General features: G+C 54.1%; 8 protein-coding genes across 8 annotated transcripts in view; 4 read left to right on the top strand and 4 right to left on the bottom strand.

The window, feature by feature from the left end:
* BBK36DRAFT_1168656 (hypothetical protein) overlaps positions 1 to 402 on the bottom strand; it is a gene marked incomplete at both ends in the record, with an annotated part of 1,287 nt that extends 885 nt beyond the window's left edge. The window contains 2 exons of the mRNA XM_024895208.1: positions 7 to 272; positions 399 to 402. Of these exons, the coding sequence (XP_024750481.1) occupies positions 7 to 272; positions 399 to 402 (270 nt within the window). The remainder of the gene's footprint in view (positions 1 to 6; positions 273 to 398) is intronic.
* A 1,067-nt stretch (positions 403 to 1,469) lies between these two features.
* Positions 1,470 to 3,605, bottom strand: BBK36DRAFT_1168655 (hypothetical protein; the record flags this gene model as incomplete). Its single annotated transcript, XM_024895207.1, has 5 exons — positions 1,470 to 2,341; positions 2,421 to 2,499; positions 2,590 to 2,716; positions 2,790 to 3,218; positions 3,388 to 3,605. The coding sequence occupies 5 exons, from the start codon at positions 3,603 to 3,605 to the stop codon at positions 1,470 to 1,472; spliced, it is 1,725 nt and encodes a 574-aa protein (XP_024750480.1).
* Positions 3,606 to 4,378: 773 nt separating this feature from the next.
* On the top strand, positions 4,379 to 5,531 carry BBK36DRAFT_1117147 (DUF1000-domain-containing protein; the record flags this gene model as incomplete). Its single annotated transcript, XM_024890321.1, has 3 exons — positions 4,379 to 4,460; positions 4,602 to 5,140; positions 5,196 to 5,531. 3 exons carry the CDS (start codon positions 4,379 to 4,381, stop codon positions 5,529 to 5,531), a joined length of 957 nt encoding a protein of 318 aa, XP_024750479.1.
* Positions 5,532 to 5,843: 312 nt separating this feature from the next.
* On the bottom strand, positions 5,844 to 8,132 carry BBK36DRAFT_1159095 (hypothetical protein; the record flags this gene model as incomplete). The annotated part of the gene is made up of 1 exon (XM_024894167.1): positions 5,844 to 8,132. One exon carries the CDS (start codon positions 8,130 to 8,132, stop codon positions 5,844 to 5,846), a length of 2,289 nt encoding a protein of 762 aa, XP_024750478.1.
* A 1,572-nt stretch (positions 8,133 to 9,704) lies between these two features.
* BBK36DRAFT_1117404 (Ribokinase-like protein) lies at positions 9,705 to 10,986 on the top strand (the record flags this gene model as incomplete). The annotated part of the gene is made up of 4 exons (XM_024890349.1): positions 9,705 to 9,780; positions 9,881 to 9,978; positions 10,042 to 10,752; positions 10,858 to 10,986. 4 exons carry the CDS (start codon positions 9,705 to 9,707, stop codon positions 10,984 to 10,986), a joined length of 1,014 nt encoding a protein of 337 aa, XP_024750477.1.
* Positions 10,987 to 11,147: 161 nt separating this feature from the next.
* Positions 11,148 to 12,840, bottom strand: BBK36DRAFT_1117909 (FAD-binding domain-containing protein; the record flags this gene model as incomplete). Its single annotated transcript, XM_024890413.1, has 4 exons — positions 11,148 to 11,489; positions 11,559 to 12,080; positions 12,149 to 12,409; positions 12,475 to 12,840. The coding sequence occupies 4 exons, from the start codon at positions 12,838 to 12,840 to the stop codon at positions 11,148 to 11,150; spliced, it is 1,491 nt and encodes a 496-aa protein (XP_024750476.1).
* Positions 12,841 to 14,953: 2,113 nt separating this feature from the next.
* BBK36DRAFT_1159092 (hypothetical protein) lies at positions 14,954 to 16,695 on the top strand (the record flags this gene model as incomplete). The annotated part of the gene is made up of 2 exons (XM_024894166.1): positions 14,954 to 15,162; positions 15,381 to 16,695. 2 exons carry the CDS (start codon positions 14,954 to 14,956, stop codon positions 16,693 to 16,695), a joined length of 1,524 nt encoding a protein of 507 aa, XP_024750475.1.
* A 431-nt stretch (positions 16,696 to 17,126) lies between these two features.
* BBK36DRAFT_1135291 (DnaJ-domain-containing protein) lies at positions 17,127 to 18,519 on the top strand. Its single transcript, XM_024892589.1, is given in 6 exon segments — positions 17,127 to 17,336; positions 17,414 to 17,474; positions 17,542 to 18,049; positions 18,155 to 18,271; positions 18,378 to 18,387; positions 18,403 to 18,519. 4 exon segments carry the CDS (start codon positions 17,309 to 17,311, stop codon positions 18,227 to 18,229), a joined length of 672 nt encoding a protein of 223 aa, XP_024750474.1. The 5' UTR covers positions 17,127 to 17,308; the 3' UTR covers positions 18,230 to 18,271; positions 18,378 to 18,387; positions 18,403 to 18,519.
* Positions 18,520 to 18,914: the final 395 nt, after the last annotated feature.

Raw genomic sequence — 18,914 nt, 5'->3', positions numbered from 1 at the left:
GTAGACGGGCGGCGGAGGAGGCATCGGCGCGGGCGGGAGGGTCGGCGGCGGAGGGGGAGGCAGGATGTTGACGGCGGGAGGAGGCCGCGGCACGGTGATGACCTCGACGGGGGGCCGCGAGTGGGAGCGGTCGCGAGACCGGGAGCGGGAGCGGGAGCGCGAGCGCGAGCTGGAGCGCGACTCGGGGATGTAGCGGGTGACTTGGGTGCGGGTGGTGATGATGTCCGGGTCGGGGCGGCTCAGGTAGAGGCGCTTCTTGACGTCGTGGCGGCCTGCGAAGGGGGGAGTGTTAGCGATGATCCGTCTTTGTTTTGTTGTTATCTTGAGTTGCGTGACGTGATGGGGTGTGTATTGGAGGAGCTTCTTGTGTGGGTGAGGCGATGCGAGGTTCTTCTTACCCATGGTGGATTCTGAATCAAGGTCGACTTGTTTGTGATGGAATAGTAGATGGAGATGGGGACCGTTGCTTTGCGCTGATGTATGAGGAAGACAGAATGATGATGATGATGGACGAGATGAGAATGACCAGTTCCAGTCCAGTCAGGAAAAGGACGGGGAGGTGCTAATGCACGGATCCCTCCGAGAGCAGCAGCTGAAGAGGGGCCGAGGGCCAGACAAGGCACCAGACGCTATGCAAAGCGCCCGTGATGTGTTTCGTCTCGTGAGCTACCAAGGTGCTTGCTTGTTGTACCTTGGTATATGGTCACAAGCAAAAATGAGTGAAAGCCAGACAATATTGTAGCACAACATGCGTGATGAAGAATGGAAGAATATAGACAGGTAGGTGTGAGTAGTGAGGGAATATTCGGTATTATGTAGTTTCTGCTGCTGTACACAACCCCTGGACAGACTTCTGCATAAGGCACCACCACCATCATCGCGGGCTGTTTCCAAGGCGCTCTAGAAACTTGGGCAGAGAGGGAACCAAGCCACCATGACGTCATGGGAGAAAGCAGGGATTTTGGTTAGCAAAAGAGAAAAGCGGCTATCATGCTACTCCCCGACTTGGCCATCCAGCAATAAAAGTCTACATCTTCTTTTTCTAACAAGGTGGTAGATTTACTGTAAGTACGGCATCTCACGAACAAGAAACATACACCTACCCTCTAGTAGTGTCGCTGTGTTCTTGTCGCAATGCTGTGTGCTTCACTCTCCAGCATGTCAAGTATAAGGACCTTGATTTGCGCTCAGGTATGCTTCAGACGTGGGCCGCTGTATCGTCAAGTTGGAAATGCTGGGTAGTCGTCCCATATGTAGCCTACCACCATGATAGCATTTCTTTGGCACTGATCATGATGAAATCAAATTCAAGTTGGTATTGCGTCAGGTCATTGCGTAACATACATTGGTGGCTACAGCTGGTAGCGCTCGTCTTCTGCTTTCCAAGCCCACATTACAATTTCATGAGACGTTTTTATACTCGTGTACTCTTCCTCCGTCTTTTACCCAACGTCCGTGCCCTGGCTTGGTCATGATCTCGTCGACTTCGCAGGACTAGGATTCAAGCGTCGGCCTCTGCCAGCGGAAGCTTTACCGTGTGTTAGAGAGCAGCTCGTGGTTGGCGACGGCCTTTCCAGTCCTGCGCGAGAATCATCTGCTCCCAATGAGTTCCAAGTGCCTGCCTCGCTGCCTGTACTTCCCACAGCGCTCGCTGCTCTCGGCACCCGGTCGTTGCTCAAGTCCTTGCTGTCGGCCTTTTTCTTCCTCCTCCGGGATCGAGAAGATGTTGTTGAAGCCTTGTCCTGTTCCCCGCCATCACTAGGAGCCCCCTTTCGAGCCTTTTTACTGGGACTCTCTGCCGTGTCCTTCTTCTTCTCCTTACTTTCGCCAGTCTTTCCCAGCACACGATCAAACAGCGCCTCCAGCTCAGTCTCGGTTGGCAAGACAGACTCCGTTGCCGACGGGCCATGGCCAAGCGCAGCTCGGTACTCGACTTGGTCCGCCGCAATGGCCGCCGACCACCGCTTCCAGCCCGGCATGCACAGCATCTCTGGAAAGTATGGTTGTCGGAGCAAGGACGGCAGCAATGCATCCAAGATACCGGCAAGTGCCTGGCGAATTGGCTTCATGAGCTCGAACAGCGGCTCGGAATATAATATATCGAGAGAGTTGACAAAGTAGGTCGCCATGGACTTGCTGGTCTTAAAGTCCATCTCCCTGTAGATGAAGTAGGAGTTGAGGTATGCGGCGAGGTCTTTGGCCGTCTCCTCTAGAATGCCGAGAATGCGCGATGCCATTGTCGGGATCTGGAAGTTGACTGCCGCGCAATAGGCAAGCACGCACCGCGGGATGTGTATAAAGTTGAGCGGCTGGCAGATGCTTCTCTCGCAGATGTCGAGATCTACCGGCCATTCTCTGGTTAACCGCTATGGTCTAGGTAGCTTATGAGGAGAGGAGAGAGTCGGAGAGTTGATACATACTCTTGGTGTACATGAAGAAAAGGCAAGGCTGTACCGCTCCAATAGCATGGGGCAGATGTATCTCGACCGGTGATCCATTCTGTAGCGCGCCCGTTAGCACGATTGCTTTCATCTTGTCCCTCGGTTCTCTGTTTGTGAGCGCTTGGAAATGTCTTTTGCCCTTTCTTACCTGGTTTGGCGGGGGAAGCTTGTCTCGAAACCAGCCTGAATGCCGCATTAGTATATCGCGGTGCAGCTGGAACACGCTGGTTTCCACGTATAAGTAGACATTCGAGCCAAAAGGGTGTCTCCAGAGGCTGTCGACGGTCCATTAGTTCGCAGTCCTTGTGATGGGCTCAAGTTGAGCGGCCAGCGATGGTGGATGCTCACATCTTGGCAGCTTGATCTGCGGCTTCTTCCAGGATCAACCTTGTTGGCGTGCTGAGTCGAGAAACGGCAGATCTCGTCTCGTCAGAGTGCGTTTCGATTGTAGAGCAACTGGATTTGGAAACGTTGCACGAAGGAGAGGGCTCTCTTTGCGCCTCCTCGCTAGGTAAAGCATCGTCGGCCGCACCGTCTCCCGTTTTGAGCTCTGGAAATTCCTCCTCTGCCAGCGGTCGTCGCAGCGATTTGAGAGGCTGCTTGTCATCTGGCCCTGCCGGAGCTGACGAGCGCCGATGCCATGGATTCTCCCTGGGGGGAGATGCCGGCTTCAGGCTTGGCCCTGGCTCTTCCTTGGGCTTCCACGCCGGCTTCGACAGCTTCTGGCTTCGGCCATCGAGCGACGTTGGCTTCGTCTTGGCCATTTCTGGGCACGAGCTATTCGATTGTTAAGAGGCTAGAGCTTCATCATCGCAGCAGAGGTGCAGGGCGGGTGCTGCGGCTTCAGAAACAGCGAGGAGTGGCGGGGGTGAATCTCTTCCTCTCTTTGCTCTGCTGTTTTGTTTTGTTTTGTTTGTTTGTTTGTTCCTGCGAGGCATCTGCTTACTTTCGAGCAAGGCCATTTTTGACAATGGCCAGCAGCACTGCCAGCTGCAGCAGCACGACTGTGCAGAACAGCGGCAGTGTCAACAGGTGGCGGCCGACAGACAGCACCGGCAGCCACGAGAAGGTCGACCGGATGACGAACTGCTGCTGGCTCTTCTGGCCCAGGACGGGGTGGGCGATGGTCGTGACGCTGTCGCGGATCTCTGCAGCAGACGCCATGTTGGAGCGGCTTGGACTTCGATCATGTCGAGCGGACAGTTGACCGTCTGCCGGCGTCGAAGCGGAAGTGAAATACCTAGAAACCATCATTGCATGTAAGTATGGGCTTCGAGTGCTCGCCTGTTTGCGTGCTATTAGGCTGTTGGCGGTTCATTATCCATATTGCCAAGTCTGAGTCTTCGGGCCAGTTCAGTCGGGGAATTAGATAGATCTTCAGAGCATGCCTGATGCTGCCGTAAATAGCCTGAGAGAAACGCCCTCTATTAATCCGTGGTGCCTGGCAGGAGAATGGAGGCCTTCCAAGGTGGGTATAAGATGGACTGAGATGGTATAGGTAGCTTGAAGGTGGTAGTACTCCGTACCTAAGGTAGAGGTGTGTGCATATACGGCAATGGGCAATTCACCGCCTCCAGGCCTTTCCGTCCTTGTGTATCACATTGCTCATCAGGCTATGAGTATTTCCCAAATAGACAAGCAAAAAAATCGAATAGAAAAATAGTAGAAGATTTGATGAAGTCAAAGCTGCAGTACTCCGTATATCAAACTCCAGTTCACTTACAATGAAATCGGCGCTCTACCAGTCCCAGCGCGACTTGACCCCAATAGGCTTAGCCCCCCTCTCCCCTGGCCTGGAGCTCGGCTTAGCAATTCAACCCGCCATCATCGCAGGCTTCTGTCCCGTTACACAATCCTCGCCAACTTCTACAGCCAACCTCGTCCAGCCTCGTCCCGGTCTCGGTTCAGCATCAGAAAAAAAAAACACACACCCAAAGATGGACGACTCGCTGATCCACATCACCTCCAAGCAGCAGTTTGACGACCTGCTCAGCACCTCCCGCATCGTCGTCGCCGACTGTGAGCCTCCCCCGCCATGACAAGCAAAGCAACCCCGCCATCATCTCCCGACATTCACATACGTCGTGTCTTCCAGATGCATCTCACGTCCCCGCCAGACATCACCTTGCATTGTCGCTAACTCACCTCTCCATTCGCCAGTTTACGCCGACTGGTGCGGCCCCTGCAAGCAAATCGCGCCGCTCTACGCAAGCCTCGCCGAGCAAATCTCACGACCCGGCCTCCTCACATTCGTCAAGATCGACAACGACAAGAACCAGGACCTCGCACAAGAATACAACGTCTCAGCCCTTCCCACGTTCCTCCTGTTCCGAAACGGCAAGGTCATCCAAAAGGTGCAGGGCGCAAACCCCACCGAGCTCAAGACCGTCATCGAGAAGCTGGCTTCCGAGCTGGAGTCGCTGGCAGAAGGCTCAGGGAGCGGCGGCCCTGCTTGGAAGGGCGCCGAAGTTCCCAGGGGCTACAGCGATGTCACAAGCGAGATCGAGATCAAGGGCTGCGAGCTGCTGAACGCGGATGATGATGCGGGCCCCGTCAGGGTTCTGTTCGAGAGCTCCAAGCCAAGTGCTCTGAGCGAGGGTGCAGCACCTGCTACCAAAGACTGGGTGCAGAGCGGAGCCGACGACCAGCTTCTCCTCTTTATCCCGTTCCAATCAACCATCAAGCTCCACACGCTACAGGTCGGTGCTCTCGAAAGATATTCGCTGCGAATCCCCGGCTAACTTGCAGGAATAGATCACGTCCTTCCCCCCTGAAGGCAATACCGATGTCTCACGGCCTGGAGTCATCCGTCTCTTCATCAACCGCACATCCAACATGGACTTTGGAGAGGCCGAGGACGCAGAGCCGACGCAGGAGATCACGCTGGGGCCCGAGGATTGGAACTCGCAGGGCACGGCAAGCATCGGCCTGCGATTTGTCAAGTTCCAGAAGACAACCACCCTCACCATCTTTGTACAGCGTGGCGACGGCGAAGCAGATGCTGTGCGCATTGACCGCATCAAGCTTATCGGTGAGGCCGGTACAAAGAGGGACATGGGCAAGCTTCAGAAGATGGAGGACGATGAGTAAAAAGGCAGCTTTTCCCCCACTTGCTGTTCTGTCTTTGGGAGTTATGAAGCAAATGTTTGGTGGTTACGGGGTAGAAGAGCACGGGTTTCCATGGGCTAGCATTCTGGAGTTTAGGACGAGACAAAAACAAATCTGTTATTTATATGCGTTCATACTTCCCTTCCTTCACGGTCCCCCGAAAGTAGATACGCCACCCACGGCCATGATGCAGCAGAAAGAGAACAAATAAAGAAAAGAAAAGCAATAAGAAACGTGTAAATCCCCCTCCAGCTCTGTCTGGGCCACAGCCTCAGTCCTTCGTCCGCTCCATTCTCATCTGCCATACTGGTTCGCCAGGCTTTTCCACTCCTTAAGCCATTCGTCCTGACCGGCTCCCACTTTCTTCATGCCTCTAGAGACCTTCTGCCACAAGTCCCGCATTTCCAAAATTGCAGCTTCCCTCGATCGCGCAGGCCAAGTAGCCAAATCCATGCCTTGGAACTCTTGGAGATGGTCAAGCAGCTTTGAGATATCCAGGGCCACTCCGGCAAGCTTATCTCCTGCGAGAGGGACATATTTCTCGTTCCAGAGATTTGGAGTATCCTTGGGCAGCAGCCCCGTATCAATTCCCAGACATCTTCCCAGGGCCGTGGGAAGTTTGTAGGACAATTCATTGCCACTTGGGATGGAACCGTTCATGACTCTTGTCCCCATATAAGCGATGCAGGCCCTGTCTCGCGCATCCCAGTACAAGCATTGGCCCAGGAAGACCAATAGGGCCTCCGTGGTTGCGCCCTCTCTCTTGGCGAATTTCAACTGCTCGAGGCCCGTGTACCACAAGGAGTGACAAACCTGCGGGATGGCGGTCCAGAGTGTCAGCAACTCATCATAGGCTTCCGAGTCCACCCTTCCTGCCGGACTCTTCCATTGTATCTTCTTCTGTTCCTCTTTAATCCATTCCCCCCAAAGACCCTCCATCGCTCTGAGAGGTCCGAGATAACGGCATCCTGCGAAATTGGAAAAGCAAAAGGTTCTGGGCACTGACATAGACATGTCGGCCGCCGTCAATGGTAGCATCCCAACTGGGGTCAAGCGTCCGTATAGGTCGACCGTCAAATCGCAAGGGCCGCGAGCATGTATGAAGCAAGCGGCCTTGAAGTAATGGATTCGTGTCTGGCGTAGGAATTCTCGGTAATCGGCGGGTGCCATCACTTTCTTCCCCTTGACAATCACGGGACCGGGGATTGGAGGTACAGTGGGAAAAGGCATTGGGGCAAATCCCCAGCAGCCTCTCGCGCCTGTAACCGAAGACCATGTTGGGGCCATTGTCTTGGGTTTCCCGGTCTTCGGAGCCTGCTCCTCCGGGTACTCGAAGCGAGGTGAGCTGGGGATGAGGTTGTCGAGAGATCGAGGCCACAAGACCGTCTTCAGTTGGTGGTTCGCAATCCATTGTGTCGGGAGCTCATATGACTGGAGACCCATAAGGTTGACATCTGGCAAGCCTGTGAGTGCAAGAGCTGTTCTCGAAGGTCCCTCATCTCCCGCCAAATTGTGCAAGTGGCCGCTGCTCGCTCCCGGCATACAGCAAGGAAATATGCGAACCCTGTAACTCATGTCCATTGCCGGGACGGTCGTGCCCACGCCCTCCATCAGGGCCTTGATTTTCTCCTGGTCCAGGTCGGCAGGACCGAGCTGCTCCTCCCAAAAATCTGCAAGGAAAGCCTTCTGCATCCATCGGAAAGGATGGGGATGCTCGTCCAGCTGCATCAAGTGCGTCCATTTCAGCCAGTGGCCGTAAAGAAGAATCATGCAGGCCAGTGAGATGTTGGGGACAGGTGCAGGGGACTGTCCTGTTTCAGCGAATGTCTCTAGGGCAAGGTTTGGCGAAGCTTGGATGTCCATCCACAAGTGTGTGGCCAGGATCATCTCATTGATTGGTAGTAGGTCCAAGTGATGTCTCGAGGCGAAGGCTGCGAGCTCATCAATAAGCTCTGGCGGATAGGTAAACAGTCCACACAGAGGCGCTGAATAAACATATCCCGAGTGCTCGGTCCCCTCTGGCTTGCCACTTGACTTGGGTTCGACTCCTTGGGCCGCCGTGGTTGGTGACTTGTCTAAAGGCGCCCCCGGGATGTCCTCTTCTTCGTCTTGAGAAGGTTTGACCTTTTTCGGGGGAATCTGCGACGAGGTGGTCTTTGACGTGTTCTCTGGTGGGGCCGTCGCTTTGCTGTCCTTCGCCCACTTGTCGTCTGCGTCGTCGTCACCTTCTGTCTGAGTCCTATTCTTCCCTCTCGTGTTGCCTTGAGGGGTAGTGTGAGGAGGTGCGCCGGTAACTGGGTCGCAAGCTCGGGCAAAGACTCTGTATACCTGGATGTCCCCCATGGGCACTTCTAGGAGGTCGTCCGACACGCTGTTTTGCAGGGGGGTCCAGGCCAGCAGGCCGCCGTGGGCGGCGTCGTGGATCTCGAGCCTCTTCTCCCGGCCCACTGCTGCCAACGCCAGGCTGAAACCCTTCCATTCTTCCAGCTTCTTGACTATGTCACCCAGCTTGTCAGGTGAAGTTCCCTCATCCTCCAAGCCCTCTGGCTCCATGTACTCCATCCGGATGCCGAGCTGAGCCATGATGATACGCAGAAGGCCTCTGGTTTTGTACAACGGGAGACCTTCTTACTCAGTGGGATGAAGTGAAAGTAAGGTGTAGAGGTATAGGTAAGGTAAGGTGGAGTGAGGTGAAGAAGAAAGGAAAGAAAACAAAGGGAAAGAAAACGAGACGAAAGAGAACAATATGGGCGGTCAAGTGAAAGTGACCTGTGCGCCGTGAATTATTTCTAACGCGTGCTTCTGGGGATGAGGAGGTGATTCTCGTCAACCTCGACTCGGTCTGCCCCTGAGTAGCGCCAATCAGTGTCCAGGCCTCGGAGATGCTTCTCCAAGCACCACGCATACACGCAGTTTTTACACAATCGGCGGCTGCGAGGGCACTGGTGCCTGCTGGCAGTCACTTTGCTGGATTGAATAGCCTGATTTCGACGCATCGAGGGTCCTTAAACATGATTACAAGAAACTCCAGCCCGAGCCCTCCTGGATATGGGCGTCCACGAGTCCAGCGCCATGCGTTTCGGAAGGTCAGACTCGGTGCTCATGTTGTCAGAGACGTTCGCGGCGTAGATGAGCTGCTTGGCCGCTGCATGACATGTCTCGTGTGTTTCGTGGGTATTCAGGGGTAGTCGGCGTTTCTCTCCCCGAGGCCGGTGTCGACAGAGCAGATGACCGCAGACTCTCCGTAGCTGAAGAGGAACCTGTCGTGGTCGACTGTGCTAGGCAACTAGTACAAGATACATCAAGTTGCTGGACGAACATTTTCAATTTCTGTTGTACCGTAGAATTGAGCCAGTAAATCCTCTCACTGACGGCGACATTGTGATGGAGAGACGTTTCGAGAGCCTGGCAGAGGTGCGTGAAGCAAGAAGGAGGTAAAATAAGAAGGGGAAATAAGGTTTGGAGAATCAACTCAGGAGAACCTCTAAGACAATTGCCCACGTTCAACTTACGGACGTCACCCGGGGTCTCCTTTTGTGAAAGAGGTAACTGCGTTATTCCCCAACTGAAGCAAATTGGCCCTTGCAGAGTGAATCTTAAAGCACCGACTCGACTATAAGGTACTAAATCAATTTATCGCTTTATTCTGACACGGTATATCAAAGACTTCTCCTTCTCATTTTTTTTTATTCATATGTCCAGCTGCTGAGTGATTATCGCTGTTCGGTATTGTCTTCTCTTTGGTCACTCTGGGTCTGCTTGAGCTAGTGATGATGTCATGGTCGTGCTTCCAAAGAGGCAACTCTCCCGTTGATACTCGTCCATACCTTATAGAAACGTGACAAACTCCACTGACCTTTCTCTCTTGAACCGCTTCTCTCACTCATCATACAATCACTCTCAAAGAACCCCAGAAGGTTGACTTTGTCATTACCGGTGCTGATTTCGAACGGACCTCGGGAGGTACGGCAATTGAAGCCCCAGCTCAATCCCCTCACTTACCCTGGATCCGTCTCATTTTCTGCTACTGACAAACAAAACACCACACTGCAGAGGGGGAAACGCACTCGACGACAACATCATTGCAGCTTCATTATTGGACCTTGCAAAATTCAGTCATCTCTGATAATGCCTGCAGACAGAGACACCCCCAACATGTCTGCCACAACGAAGAACGTCTTGGGCAAAGTCAGGCGGATGGTCCCGCCCATGCTTGACACATTCCATAAAGGTATGCAGCTGCCAGAGAATCCCGCCGTTATTCTGTGGTCATAATATGGAACCATGGAGTAGACAAGGACTGACGCAACTTATCTTCAATGTACATACAGGTCAGCTTGGCCGGGTTGCTGTCATCGGCGGCAGCGAGGACTACACAGGAGCGCCGTATTTCTCGGCCATGGCCAGTGCAAGGTTGGGATGTGACATGGTGAGTCCAGGCCAATCTTTTGCTTGATAAGTAGGAGATGATACTGACACAAGGCCGTTCCAGTCACACGTTATTTGCACTCCCGCAGCTGCGGCAGTCATCAAGACGTACTCTCCCAATCTCATGGTACACCCACTCATGCGCCAGTCGCCTCCGCAAAAACAATCATCAGCGGAAAACAAGGATCCAGATTCGGACCCCGACCATGTCGCCAGCAGGATTATTGACATGCTGGGAAGGCTACACGTCCTTGTCGTAGGCCCTGGGCTGGGCCGTGATCCGCTCATGCAAGCAACCGTGAGCCGCGTCATCAGGGCCGCCAGAGACTCTGAAATGCCCGTGGTTCTTGATGCCGACGCCCTTCAGATCGTCCAGAACGATCCGGATGTGGTCAGAGGATACAAGTACGCGGTTCTGACTCCCAACGTGGTCGAGTTCAAGCGGCTGTGTGACGCGCTCAAGGTCGATGTCGGGCAGCAGACCAGCGAGACGAGCAAGGTGGAAACATTAGCCAAGGAACTGGGTGGTGTGACAATTATCCAAAAGGGCTTCAAGGACTTCATCTCCAACGGCAAGGTCACCCTAGTGAGCGACCTCGAGGGAGGGAAGAAGCGAAGTGGCGGACAGGGCGATACCTTGACAGGCACGGTGGCGACCTTTTTGGGCTGGCGAAAGGCTTATCTGGATGGCTTGTGGAAAGATCGTGAGCAGCCTGCTCTGGATGCCGACGAGATGATGGGCTTGGCTGCGTTTGGAGGAAGTGCAGTGACGAGGGTGAGTTTATCCACGACAGAAGCTCGTATCAATACCAGACATTGCCATGGTCTTTGGTGTTGATGGCATTCAAGGCACATTACTAACACTTGTGTCAATCTCTAGGAGTGCTCACGGCTAGCCTTTCTCAAAAAGGGAAGAAGTCTGCAGGCAAGCGATTTGACGGACGAAGTGCATTCCGCTTTCATGGCGCTCTTTGGCGAGGTCGATGAAGCAGATGCGGCAAAGCTTTAAGTTGCAATCACGGAAGGTAGTTTGTATAACACCGGTAGACTTCATATACTTCCAGTAGCCAACCAATAACATCATGTACCTATGTCAGGTATGAAACTCAATCAGAAGATATAGATGCGTGATCGCCGTTATGAGTCGCATGAGCAATCCTCGTCCTGCCCTCACGGTCCTATGCCCCTCACGTTCAGATAGCAACCATGTCGCTCATCCTCCGGATTCCACCCGACACAGTTCCAGCACGACAGCAGGTTCTCCGGGTCAAGCTGTTTCTTAATCTCCAAAAGACGGGCGTAGTTCTTCTCACCCCAGAAGGAGCCGATAGGATCGGGCTCATAGACATCGGCCTCGTTCTGATACGCGCCTCCATCCGGTGTGATGGCGCGCAGGGGGTCCATCTGCGTGCTGATGGTCGAGAAGGTGTTGGTGAGCGCTTCGGGGCTCGTGGCAACTGGATCTGCCGGATCCCAAGTCTGCACAATTGTAAAGTGCCAAAGAGCGTCTCTCTGTAAGGCTGTGTCAGCGAAGCCAGAATCTCCCCAACCACTAAAGAGTGTTGAACAGTTTGAACTCACCCATGCTGGCGTAACCGATGCCTCGCCTGGACCCCCAGGCTGGTCCGACTCGGGCAAGTCAAACTTGGTCGGCGCCCCAAGCACGACGCTCCACCGAAAGTTGCTCGACGTGAGAAAGTCGACCAGTTGCTTCTGAGCCTCCTCGCCCTGGAAGTTCGACCGCGGCACCAGGCGCGACGACCGGGTCAGGGAGACGCCGGCCTCGGGCAAGAGGAAGCCGAGCAGCACGGGGTCGTTTTGCGCAGCCCACTGGCTCGGCAGCGTCTTGAACTGGCTGACCAGCGTGTCGTTGCTCGACGGGAAGGACGCCAGGTAGTCCGTCACCGGCTTCAGTGAGGCGCGCGCTTCTTCGACGCTGAGCTTGGTGTTGAAGCCGAGGAATCGCGCCGTGCTGTTGGTTACGTTTCCTGATACTGCGTAGAGGCCTCCCCAGCCCTCGTCGGCCCATTTCTCGGCGTTGGCGACGAAGATTTCGTTGATTGTGCGAGGAAGCTCTGGAACGGGCATTTGCAGAAAAACGTACTGATGATCGATGTCAGTGACTACATATACCTAGACGTTTCGCCTCATCAGTTTCTGGGAAAACTCACAGTGATCTCCTGGTCCTTGTGGAGCGCTGCAGTCGTTTCCGTAACGACTCCAAAGGTGCCTCCGCCACCGCCACGCAGAGCAAAGAAGAGGTCCTGGTTCTGGCACCGGTTTGCCGTGACAAACGTTCCGTTGGGCAGGACGACCTTCATCTGAATGGCATTATCCACGCCCAGGCCATAGACTGGCGCGAAAATGCCGTGGCCACCGCCAGCAACCCAACCCCCTGAAGGTCCGACAGTCGGACACGAGCCAGCGACAGCCTGAGAACCAAATAATTAGCGCGAGGTAGATTTCGTAAGGGCATCCAGATGCCCAGAAGACTCACCAGATATCCCGTCCCATTCAAACTGTCGTACAAGTGTGTGTCGATCTGGCCGGCGCCATACGTCACGGCAGGGCCGACTGGATCAGGACACGACTCAGGAGTGAAGTTTTCGTCAATCTCCGGCTCAGGTGCAATGTTGTGCGTCCAAATGGCAAACGTATTCACTCCCGTGCTTCTGCCCTTGTAGTCGTGGCCCGTATTCTTGATAGTAACGGGAAGCTTGTACTGCTGGGCAAACTCCAGGCTTCGCTGGATGTCCTGGACCTCGCGGGCATCGACGTAATAGTCAGGCACAGTGCCTTGAAAGCAGGTGCCATTGACAATGCCCTCGCTTGCACTCAGGGTGCATCTCTCGCCGCGGTTCATGCAAGTGCTAAACGTCGGGTTATGGTAGTTCCCAAAGGTCTGGATGATGTCTATCGACGTAGCGAGGCCGGCTTCGACCGTCTGACATTGCTCGGCATTTGGCACGTTTGCCTCAAGCTCCGTTGCATTCTGGTAGCTGGTGAAGCATGGTAGGCCTGCGGGTGCTGCAATGTGAAGGCGGCCGGAGACGCTGGCGTTGAGGGAGGCCCACGCCTGACTTGGGACGGCGAGCACGGGCGAAGTCGAGGCTGATGCTGCATTGACTGCAAACGCAGAGAGCAGAAGAGCTCGCTGAAGCGTTTGAGACATCTTGACGATGCTCTTATGGAGTCAATTCTGGGATTGGCAGAAGGTCAGAACAGCAGTTACCGCCTCGGTTTATGTATGCTCTGAGCCTCTGGCCCCCATGCAAATTGACCCGATAATGCCACGATCTTTTTACATAATGACACGGAATACATACTATCATATATTGGTCAAGATTCGCCGTTCCCTGTAGTAGCTGCTAGTATCATGAATGATCTTACGTGCACGACCCTTGCTTGAAGTTCTTGAGTTGTCCGAGGCCCAGATTCCTCCACATCCCGAAAACTGGTTTCTCTTGAAACCTACAAGGGATCCATACTAAACGCCCGCCTCGGCCACTCCTTAGCTGACTCTGGCGTACGCTTACGTCGTACTGCTGATGGAGCTTGGCATCCCGGTACCTTTGAAAACTGGTGATTACTCTCCATCGTGTGTTTTTCGGGGTTTATCGGCCCCGAGGGGGAAGGCCACGGGAAGGATGATGCGGATCAGGCCGAATGGAAGCTGTGTCTATGGAGTAAGCACAGCCGACACCCGTGATATAGGCAAGCTGAACAGAGCGGGTTGCTTATGGGAGAGAGACCAACGAAGAGCGGCTAGTGATGCATGGAGGCGTGGTGGCATGAGACTACACCTGGAGAAGACAGGGAGGAGTTGGGAATGATGAAGAGATCCCTAGCAGCTCATACCCGAATACCCGTGACAACGTGGACAGCCCAACGTCAGCCTGGTGTGACCCATCTCTGACTCTCCAACGACTACCGAGACGTAATGCAAGGCATTCTGAGCAAATCATTCAACTTGAAGGCCTGAGCATAAGGTATTCAGGCGCAGGTGCAGCACTGGGGATAAGTGGTCGTCGTGATAAGGTTGGCTGGAGTTGGGATCCTTCTGACTGGGGCAACGGATCGCCCCGAGACTTGTCTCGATTGGTAGAAGAGCACCAACGGCCATTGGTCGAGTTGCATCGAGTGTCTCTGCATTCTTGGCAATCAGATGCAGATTCTGATACCAGGAAACCAGATCAATATTCCCATTGGCTGATTGGTGAGATACATGAGTACGGAGGAGGTACTTGGGAGAAGGTCAGTTCAAGTTGACACTTGCAAGTCCAGCCAAGGTTGAGATGCCTTGACGAGGGAACTTCCCGAGACTCCGAGTACCTTGGGATGACTTAGTACTCCGTACTACTACCTTATAGTACGTACTGCTGCACTCATACAGATTTCCACCCCTGGGGCCTCTCAGGTGCCTCATCTTGTCCTGTAGGTACTTGACTCCCGGGCACAAGTACTTCCCCCCATGATAAGAAAGTCCCAACTTGAAGTGGTGTCCCCGTACTTTTCAACGCGTACCTGCATCGTTCGATCTGAAAATCTCCGTCCAAATCGTCGTCTGAACTTGGTCGAGCAACTTGCAGCTGCACGTGACGTGTAGCCAATCCGACGTCTGCAAAAAGCTTGAATCCCGCGCAGGGAACTTTTAGCGCCAATCAGATGCGCTGTTCGTGCTGCCAAAGCCTCTGCGATCCGGCTTGTTGCCGAGGTACCTGTACGCGGCGCTGGAGTGCGTCCCTGACGGCAAGTACCTTTAGCGAGGCACCGCTAACCGCAGTCGCAGGCGGCGGCTTAACCTCGTTGCAGCTTCGCTCGACTTTTGCAGCGAAACCTTCTTCCGATCCCATCAACAGCCCATCATGGCCATGCGGCTGACAATGTCTTCTCTGCCCGAGAGCGCCGACGACGATTCACACTTGGCAACATAGCAGTGACAGCCTCACCTGGCCAGCTTACCGCCGCCAGCAAACATGTATCCCGCCAGGCCCCGTCTGCCGGTGCTGGCCCCTCGCCTGCCGGGCAACTCGCCTCCGGTCGTTGAGAGGCCGAGCGTCAAGGAGCATACCGAGCAGGAGTGGGACGCCCGGAGGGATCTCATCCACGCGCTCTACATAGGCGACAACCGCAAGTTGAACGAGATCATGGCCATCATGGAGACCAAATACGGATTCGCCGCCACGTGAGTTGATGACCCTGCTGTGTTTTGCTGTCTCCCGTCCTGCCCGCTTCTGCATGCCTCGACATCCCCGCCTACTACGTGCGTTTGAGTAGCAGAGTATCCATATTGCTGCTGCCCGACAAAGTGGGAGGTGGTGCCATGCGAGGTGGTAGGACAGCATAGTCAAAGGATGCGAATATGGTGACTAACCCAGTGTGCTAATTTCTCATGAAAAAAAGCGAGCAAATGTACAAGAAGAGATTCAAGAAGTGGAACATCAGGAAACGATCATACAGGAAAGCGTCTGATGTGGCCAAAACCTCACCAGCTGCCTCTACTACCGCCTCTCCTTCCACTTCCACTTCATCTTCAACCGAGGCAGCGCAGCAAGGCGACGACGAAGGTGTGGAGGAAATCCCAAGGACGGAATTCTCTACAGCAACAGGCCTCGACTTGGTGCCAAATCCCCATTTCAGGCCTCTGGCGGATCTGGAGCTCGTCTTGAACGGCGTCATGTCTTGGAGCTCGGGGAAACTGGAATCGTATCGCATAGCCTCCGATCCCATGTCCCAGTATCTCGCTACTCCCAACCAGCCGCCTATGCAAGATTCCCGAACCATGTACCGGACCTTCGAGCTGGTCTTTGATCTATGGTCCCATGGCAAAGGCGACCTTGCCGGCATGGCGGCCAGGAAAGGCTTTTACGTCATGGAGTTTGTCCTCACAGAGGAGCACCCCGATCTACTCTGGCATATGCTTGACACGATCTATGACATGATCGACCGAGGCCACCTGCAGCTGCTCGGCATGTTCATACGGCATGCGCTTGTGCTGGCGCGGAGGCGCTTTCCCGAAAGCTACCCTCTCATCCGTATCCTTCAACAGCTCTCAGTGTGCGATTATCAGACTGAAAATGGCCGCCAATTCATATGTTATCTGTTGCGGCAGGCGTGGTTACGGAATGTCGATCTTCTTGCGGACCACATCAAGAAGTCGGCATCTCAAGAGTTCTGGCTATATGAGCAGCTCATCTGGGACGGTCGGACGAAATTACGGCGGAATAACGGACTCGCCAATAGACGCGAGCTCATGTACGAAGGCCTCGAGAACCTGGTTCAACATGAAGAACAGCCCCTGGAGACTGATGGCAACTTGGAGAAACTGAGAGCCGACGCCCTTATATTGGAGTTTACACAAATGGACCTGGGTGACAGGGAAAAGGCTGAGCAGATGGCGCTGGACTTGCTGGATACCACCCAGTTCAAGCTGGGGGCTCTCTCGACTGCCAGATTCCATGCATACGCTCGCAAGATGCTGGCACGAATCTTTGAGAGCAAAGAGGACTGGGATCAGGTTGAGGAGAATCTGAAATCCGCCATCCACATGCGAGAGGCAGCGCACGGCACGAGCACCAATCTGCGGGTCATCCGCGACATGTGGGTGCTCGCCGCATACTATCAAAAAGTCGGCAAGCTAGAAAACGCGCTGCAGGTCGCCCAAGACGCCATCACCAGGGCGCAGCAGTATCTACACGACCTCCCAGGGTGCGAATAAGCACGAGCAGAATACGGATCGCAAGATCAATTGGCGTTTAGAGTTGACAATTGGTATCACGGGCAAATTGGAAAGCATTACATGGAAACCTGGTTTTGATGGGGTTCGGGATTATTTTAGGATTACCTCTGGGACAGCGATTCAATTGGAAATACAGCTACTAGACATTCGATAGAGCGTCTTGACAGCGAGATACAAGCAACTCTCCTAATGCACTTTTGGCTACCAATTCCGAACGTCGTAGGGGGTTCAGCCGTTGTCTGGTGTGTGCTCAATCACTGCTCCCTGAGCCTCGGTTTCAGTCTTTCTGGTGGGCTAAGGCAGCACGTTCGCACCTGTGGAGACGGCCCTGCAGATGCGCAAACGTGGCACCAGCCACATTTCCGTCTCGCCACATGACGTTGACGTTGTGCTTCATTACTGGATAGAAGCGGCGCTGGGCTTGCAGGGTCGCCAGACTGAACCTGCGTCAGGCACCTACAGATATTAATACCGACTCAATTCTCTAGCCACATCTTCGACAATCCCTTTACTTATCGGTGATGAGACGGTAGCTAGTTGTCCTTCTTGATCCATATCGTTTCTCCCTACCTTCATACAAGACACCCGCACCATGACGAGAACCACGCCCCCAGATTACTGTGAGTCGAGGCTCTCCCCGCCATTGACCCCGGAAAACGAACTTGGACACACGCTCACACATGCATACGCCACGCAGACGCAATCCTAGAGGTCTCAGAGAAGGCCTCTGCCGCCCAGATTCGAGATGCGTATAAACGGTAAGCGATCTTCTCGTGCTCATGGCCGCTGTGCCTGCCCCTTGCTGACGACGTTATCTTTCTCCAGGGCTGCCCTGAAGACGCACCCCGATCGTGTCGCCAACAATTCCCCGGAGCGAGAGCAGAGGACCCGACGCTTCCAGCTTGTCAATGACGCCTACTACACCCTCTCAGATCCCACCAGGCGAGCAGAATACGACATCCAACGAACATCTTACCGCCGTCCGACAGCCTCCGACCCCTTCGCAGAAGCAGAGGAGGACACCTCGGGACAGAGCTTCTACTCGTGGGCATGGGAACACTTTGCGAACGGGGCAGGCCGCGAGGAGGCGGAAAATGCCCAATTCAGCGACGCCTTCGAGGAGATGATGCGAGACGAGGGATTCGCTGCGGACGGGACGCCGATCCAGCAGCCGGGCACCTCAACCATGTGGGGCATGGTCGGTGCAGTCAGTGGCGGCGCGCTGGGCTTCATCGTGGGCAACGTGCCCGGGCTGCTTGCCGGAGCGGTGGCCGGTAATCGCTTGGGAGCCATCCGGGATACCAGGGGGAAGAGCGTGTATGAGGTCTTCCAGGTAAGCCACAGGCTACGTGATACCACTATGGCGCTTCTCAGATTATCATTACTCTGAGACTGACTCAGTTATTTCAGATTTCTCTGGAAGCTAATGTGTACATAGGAACTTCCTCAAGGCGATAAGGCAAGGTTGTTGAGCCAGCTGGCTGCAAAGGTGTTTAGCCATGTTACCAGCTGATGAGGATGGCTCAAGCAATGCCTAATTGGAGGGAGTTCTGGCATGATGACTGATGGAATATCTTTTACAGACGGATGATCTTTCTCTTTGGCGGGTACCCTTTGGTTGAGTTCATTTTTTCCCTTCACATTTTTACCCTCTCTTTTCCCTTCCTTTTCTTTTCTCTTCTTTGTTTATATCACGAGGATACGCTACGAGACGATGGAAACGACCCCTACCTGCCAGTCGCCAGTGTACGTTTGCAAACGAGGCAGAAGATACGCAAACCGGAACAATACCAATTAGTTAGTGAATAAAACAATTAACATGGTGAAATTGGCCATTTAATACGTCCGGCTTACAGTGAAGATACAGCACCTAAGAAGAGCTGTTCAGCATGTCCAATGCGGCATCAGTCTCGGTGGAGGTTGCTTACTAAGTCTAGTGCAAAGAGCTTCAATTCTAGCGGCGATGCGCTGCATGCGCTAGTCCACACGAGGAAATCAACCCCCGCTTTTCCGGGCTCTCGCTTGAGGGCAGACAAACCCTCAAAAATTTCCCGCCATCACAAAATCGCTTTACGCTGCTTCAACCTCGCTCTTTCGCCCAGTATCGACGCAAGCAGCAAGACATCGCCGACCAACGACCGCAGCAATGGCATCCGAGAAGGCTAGCAACCCCATGCGGGAGCTCAAGATTCAGAAGC

This window comes from Trichoderma citrinoviride (assembly GCF_003025115.1).
Source record: "Trichoderma citrinoviride strain TUCIM 6016 unplaced genomic scaffold BBK36scaffold_6, whole genome shotgun sequence".
Taxonomy (NCBI): Eukaryota; Fungi; Ascomycota; class Sordariomycetes; order Hypocreales; family Hypocreaceae; genus Trichoderma; species Trichoderma citrinoviride.
The sequence above is the reverse complement of the archived record's forward strand: the minus strand, read 5'-3'. Positions and strand labels throughout refer to the sequence as shown.